This window comes from Brassica oleracea, chromosome C1 (genome assembly GCF_000695525.1).
Source record: "Brassica oleracea var. oleracea cultivar TO1000 chromosome C1, BOL, whole genome shotgun sequence".
Taxonomy (NCBI): domain Eukaryota; kingdom Viridiplantae; phylum Streptophyta; class Magnoliopsida; order Brassicales; family Brassicaceae; genus Brassica; species Brassica oleracea.
The window spans coordinates 39,071,139-39,077,980 of NC_027748.1; the positions used below are offsets into that span (position 1 = coordinate 39,071,139).

At 32.6% G+C, this 6,842-nt stretch overlaps 1 protein-coding gene across 2 annotated transcripts in view; it reads right to left on the reverse strand.

Moving 5' to 3' along the window:
• Positions 1-3,960: 3,960 nt before the first annotated feature.
• The window catches only part of LOC106300278 (dirigent protein 22-like), a 3,598-nt gene continuing 716 nt past the window's right edge, over positions 3,961-6,842 (reverse strand). Inside the window, exons 2-3 of one of the 2 annotated variants that reach the window (XM_013736397.1) lie at positions 6,401-6,715; positions 3,961-3,988 (exon numbers count right to left, since the gene is read on the reverse strand). In XM_013736397.1, the coding sequence (XP_013591851.1) occupies positions 3,961-3,988; positions 6,401-6,715 (343 nt within the window). The remainder of the gene's footprint in view (positions 3,989-6,400; positions 6,716-6,842) is intronic. The other variant, XM_013736389.1, reaches the window with a different exon arrangement.

Genomic DNA, 6,842 nt, shown 5'->3' on the forward strand with positions numbered 1-6,842 from the left:
TAAAGAAGTCCGTCGGAATTCCGTCGGAATTGTCCAATTGGTTCGTCGGAATTCCGTCGGAAAATACCGATGGAATTCCGACGACTTTGCTGTTAATCGGAATGTCGTCGGAATTCCGTCGGAATATACCGACGAACTTCCGACGACTACAACGGTTACATTTTTTATCGGAATGTCGTCGAAAAGTCGTCGGAAAATTCCGACGAACCGTATGTCGTCGGAATTCCGTCGGAAATGGCCGACGGAATTCCGACGACTTCATTTTTTTGGATTTGGTCGGAAATTTGTCAGTATTCCGTCGCAAATTTCCGACGACCTAGGTGTCCGTCGGAAGCTCCGTCGGAATTCGGAGTGTTTTCTTGTGGTGATTCCTACTCGAAGGGTATTTTGATCATCTTACAGATTTTCGTCAACTTGACTTTGATACCAATTGTTGGGATTTATTAAATCCCTGTCCAACTCTATATTGTTTGATTAGTACAATATTGTCCATTTTGGGCCTTAGGCAAACCCGCATGGATTTACTTTTGGTTTCCTTCCCAAAAGGCTTCGTACTAATTAGAGTTGGACATCTCTTTATATATTAGATACTCTTTGTCTAATTCTCCAATATGAGACTTAGTTTGTTATCTCACATTGAAAATTTTAGTAATACAAATTGTATAGTTATGAAAATAAAATTAAATAGTATTTCAAAATTTATAATTTCATATTTGAAGATATTTATTTTGGTGATGGTATATGAGTTATTACCATATTTTAAAAAGTTTACCAAAAATATAAATTGATATTAAATGTAATGTATGAGTTATTACCATATCCTATAAAGTTTCTAAAAATATATATCAACATTAAATATAATTGTCCATGTCATATTTAATCATAAGCCATGTCATATTTTTTAAGTGTCATGTCATCTTTTTTTTAGCGAGAATGATTGTTTCGATGACTCATGTACAAATCAGTTCGCAAATAATATCTAGGGGATTTGTCATTTTAATACAAATCACCTCAAATTCTCAGTCGAATACACCCTATAATAAGTATTTTTACCTATTTAATGAAATTTATTTTGTTATTTTAATTTTTGGAAGCTATTTTGTTATAAAAAAAATTAGTGCTATCTTAGAGTATTTATCTAATAATCATAATAATATAAATATTAATATGTGTGCTCCATTTAGGAAAATTATCTGTTACAAAACAGTAATCTCTATTCGACATTGATGGCCAGTGAAGAAAACATCGATGGCATCTTAATCTGAACCAAACCGTCTGTCAGTGTTCTAGTGTTAGTTGGTTTAATTAGAACAAGGCATAAAAACTGCATCCTGACTTTAATTCCATCGGAAACAACCTTGCTATGTACTTAAACCGAGAAATAAGCTTTAGTCCAGTTGTTTGTTTGGCAGTTTACCTGCCTTGGCTAGCCAGTCCACTTTTAGGATTAGTCTGACTCATAATGTACGTTGCCCGATGGTTACGTTATCTAGATCCTTATAAAAACATTTGAACCTGCAGATCCCTCAATTATGTTAAAGACTATATTTTCAATCATCTTAGTTTTATAAGCAAGCTTTACCTTCTCCGCCTTCCATACTATCGTCCAATCTCCCTTCGTAGTGGAACTGTGGAAGGGACTGGCGCTGAGGGAAGCTATCACCAATTGCAACGAGTTGGGTCTGAGAGAAGTTTGCTTTGGATCAGATTCAACACAGTTGATTAATGCCATCAATGAAGGGAAGATACTGGTGGAAATTTATGAAGTGGTCTCAGATATTATTCTCCTTGCTTCATATTTTTACTTTTTATTAGGGATACTCTATCCAGTAGTAAATTTAAAGGGATCAACGCCAATATATAAAAGGTTAGGACTAATACACTTATTATCAATTTGTTTAAAGTTGTAAGTCCATAATAAACTCAATCTGACATACTATCAAAGCTGGAGTGGCCTTAACCATTTTGCATCTTTTAATTGGATAAACCTCTTTTAATTGGAAAATCGTGATGTTAATGCCGTTGCAGACGAGTTGGCGAGACAATGCGTAAATGTAACTGAGAGTGAGACTTTCATAGCCGCTACCTAACGAACCATGAATAAATAAACGAATGTCGTTTTTTAATTAAAAAAAAATTATTATAAGCAACTTTTACTCAGTAAATAATATTTAAAATGGCTTTAAGCAGGTCTATTAACCAAAAATAAAGCTACAGTTTTTTAATCCAGAACAAAAGTAGCATGAATCCACAAAATCAATATATTAACAAATAACCTCTAGACGAACGAAATACGCAAACGAACAAGACAGTGAGGTAAATAACCTCATAAATTATAATAAAATAAAGAAAAACTTATACGGGAATTTTTTTTGTCAAACTTATACGGGAATTTAAGTTTCTCTAATCATACTTTGTTCTTCGATCTTCATACTTAATACTTTGATTTTCAGAAAAAGATCCTCACCGGTAAAAAGGTGTTTTTCTCTCTTGACTGTTTCACTTTGTTATGGGTGGTGTTATCTTTGAGCAGAGTGTTTTTACCTTTTTATGACCACGAGATAAAAAGATATATCAAAAGTACTTTATTAATGTGATGAGTACATGCATGTGCTCAAAGGTGCCTTTGAGCAGAGTGATGTTAATGTATGCCCTTTTGCATGATATGCGATAAAATAATAACTAAAATTAAGGCCATGAATATCGCTGTTTCTTAAAGTAGTTTTTGCACAAAATTAAGGTATGGGCCCCACATAAATCTTCAAAACGGTTCCGAAAGTCGCCAGATAAGGATCGAATTTGGGAGAGTTTTTCACTGTTTACGGATGTCATCGACACGTGGCAACTCGCAATTGGTTCACTATTTTTTTTTTAAGGATCGCATACCATTAATCATGCTCTAAGGTCTAGTTTTAAAACGCTGCATGAGGCTACGTACATTGGAACTGTTGAATGATTTTTTTCAACAGTTGAAAAAACAATAGGTAAAATAGTGAGGCTGTTGAATGCTTATTTGGATTCAACTGGTTGAAAGGATTCAACTGGTTGAAAGGATTCAACTGGTTGAAAGAATTCAACTGTTGAATAAACACCAAGTGAGATCCATTTTTAACATGTGTCCGTCTCTTATTGGATTTTGTAGATTATGTAATTTTTTTTCTTATCTCAATAATTCAACAGCAATTATTTACAACTAAATAAATTTATTTTAAAAAAATTATATATCAAAATTCATAATTTTTTCTACTCTATAAATAGAGACTTGGTTCATTTGATTTAGATATAAAAAAAACTTCAATTTCTATTATAATTTTCTATCACCCTATCTTTAAACTCTTGAATATATCCTTAATTATATAATTTAAAAAATCTATTTAACGATATTCATAGTTTTTATTTTTGTTATCTATAAAAATGTAATTAATTTTTTTTTTTTTTATATTTTTTTAATTAAACTAATTAAAAACTCTTAACAATTAAAAAAATAAGATATGGTGTTGAATTTTATTAAACAAAACTATTGTAGAGTATAAAAAATGAATGGATGTTGAATTGCTTGGTAGAAGAGAGAGATGATGATGTGGAGTGTAAAAAATGAAAATTAGGGTGTTAAATTTTTAAGACCAATGTTCATAGTCTAATACTACTTACTTCAAGATCAAATTTCGGTCCAAATTATTACAATATATGTTTATCAAGGGACAAAAACAATGCTAGAAACGGTCATCTCAGCACAATAACATCAGTCAACAGATTAGTAAACACAAAATATCACTTATTATAATTTTAAATCAAAATAAGTACATAGCGGACACAGTCTTATTAATTATTATAATCAATCGAAAATCACAAAAACCCCAAAAAATCGATCCTTACCGCATAGTTTTTCTTACCGGTCTTTCTTTTTTTGCAGGGTCCACATCTGAAAATCCCTCTAAAAACTCTGCGATGCACATGGTCTTAGTAATGCAAGACAAAACAGTTATCACTACAAGAAAACAAATTTATTACAAGGGTTATATTCTTTGTTAATTCGTTGTAATAGAAGGGTTACAACAAATTAACAAGGAATAGCGTTTCATTGTAAAACACCCGTCGTAATGCAAGATTCGTCGTAACTTCCGTAACATTTACGACGAAATAAATTCGTTGTAAAAGCGAAAGAGAGTATTTCGTCGTAGTTTCGTAGTTACGCTTCATCGTAAAAGACTCGTATAGTTTCCTTGTAAAGTCGTCTTTAAGTACTTGTACAATTTACGACGAATTTACAAGTCTTTTAATGTAAAGTCCTTGATATATTTACGAGGAATTTACAAGTATTTCCTAGTAAATTTCTCGTAAAGATTACGAGGATTTTACAAGGAAGTACTTGTAAAATCCTCGTAATACTTCCTTGTAAAATCCTCGTAATCTTTACGGGAAATTTACTAGGAAATACTTGTAAATTCCTCGTAAATATTACAAGGACTTTACATTAAAAGTTTTTTTAAAAAAAAATATATAAATGTCATAAAATAATATTCAAATTAATAATAGAAAACAAAAAAATTGAAAAATAAAAAGCTAAGGGAGAACGCCGTCGAAGTAGTTGTTGGAGGTGTTTCTTCCTGGAGAGTCTCGTACTTCATCTATGGGTTCCGTCTCGAAGAGTAGGATGAAGTCGTCCTTGTGGCTTCATGGATGAAGCTTGTTCATACAGTCAGTTCCATTTTTTTAGGAGCCACCTTGAAAAAGAAACATATTAATATAATTAATTATATAAAATTATAAGAAAATAAATTGTGGCTTCATTGATGAAGCTTATCATACAGTCAGTTCCATCTTTTTATGAGCCACCTTGAAAAAAGAAACATATTAATATAATTAATTACATAAAATTATAAGAAAATAAAATATATTTATTTTTTTAAAAATATCTAATCAGTCGTTTAAATACCTTAACCTAATATTTGAATATAGTTTTGTTACCTAAAATTACCATCTAAACTAACCACCTAATCTAATTACCTAAACTAATCATCTAAACTAATTGCCTAAACTAACCACCTAAACTAACCACCTAAACCTAAATTAATATTAAAAACAATATACCTTTGAGAGAAGGAGAGATGTGGTTTGAGAGGAATGAAGGAGGCATTCCTCATTCATGTTTCGAGTTTATATAAGAAAACAACATTCCTCGTAAAGTTGTCGTAATTTTACGAGGAATCTACCAGGTCCGCGTTTTTAGTGTTACGAAGAATCTACCAGGTCCTCGTTTTTAGAATTACAACGAATTTACAAGGAATATTTACGACGAACTTACAAGGAAAACTTTACGACGACTTTACAAGGAAAGCTTTACAATGAAATTACAAGGAAAACATTACAACGAATTTACAAGGACACCTGTTTACGACGAATCTACCAGGCCCGTGTTCTTAGAGTTACAACGAATTTGCAAGGAAGCATTACAACGAATTTACAAGGAAATCTTTACAATGAATTTACAAGGAAATGATTACAACGAATTTACAAGGACACGTGTATTACAAGGAATATACCAGGCCCGTGGTTTCCATTACGACGAATTTACTACGACTATATCTGAATCCCTGAAAATCAAATCCCTAAACTCCAAAGTCTCTTACCTATAACATCATATCCCTTTTACCCCATTCCCCCCATTCTCCCATATCCTATTTTCTCTTAAACCCTAAACTCCAATTAAATCCTTAAAAGCCAACAAATAATTATTATAACCAAACAATATACACTTGCATTAAGTCTTAAACTGATTTATATTTTTTAAAAAAAATATTTAAAACATATATTACATCATTCTGAATCATTCGAGTTTTCATCAATATCAGTACAATGATCATCATCGCTTGCATCGAACTCTTCTTCACCCTCTTCATCCGTCATATCGTCGAAAAGATCTTCATATTGATGGTTATCCACGTCAATTAGAAGGATGTCATCAGTTTGTTGTTCAGATACTTCCACTTCAGTGATACCCACTTCTTCTTGCAAAGGTGATTTTTCTCTAGCAACTATTCGTTCACGAGGTGTAACTTTAATAGCAGCTAATCAAGTTATTCCAAAATCTCTAAACCGAGGGTATCAGTTTGGTAAAGCATGCTTAAAACACGTTTTCACAAAAATTAATGGTAACATGTTTCGTCGTAAAAGCCTTGTAAAGTTACAAGGACTTTACAACGAATTTTCTCTTTCCTCGTAAAATTGACGTAAATTTACATGTAAATTACCACGAAACATTTTCCTTGTAACTTTACTATGACTTTACGACGAAATTCAGTTTTGTCGTAAAATCGTAATAATTTTCTCGTAAATTTACGAGGAATACATTTCCTTGTAATTTTTCCTCGTTATAGGCATGTTTTCTTGTAGTGTATACTCAACGGTGGCATCTCCTGATTGTTGATCGAACCACTTAGTCCTAAGCTCGACATAACCTCTAGCCAACCGGAAGATTCCACGTCCTCCGACCACCGGCATTTTCCTAACCTCAGAAAAAATTGTGTTCCGACCAAGAATCGTGATCGTACTTCCATTATACTTCCCTATCTTAAAAGCGAAATTCATCGCCATCAAGAAACTTGTCTCATGTTGGGACGCTCCTGCGTAGAAACCTTGGGCCTGGCCTACCAAAGTAGAGTTAATCGGCACATCAGATGTTAGTGCGTTGTCTATCATTGTCACTACAAGAAAACATCGATATTCTGACGGACATTCCGACGGAAAATGAAATCCTCGGAAGTACGATGGAATTTCCGAGGAAATATGTGTTCATCGGAAAAAAACCGATGAATTCCGAGGAAATATTATAGCCGTTGGAG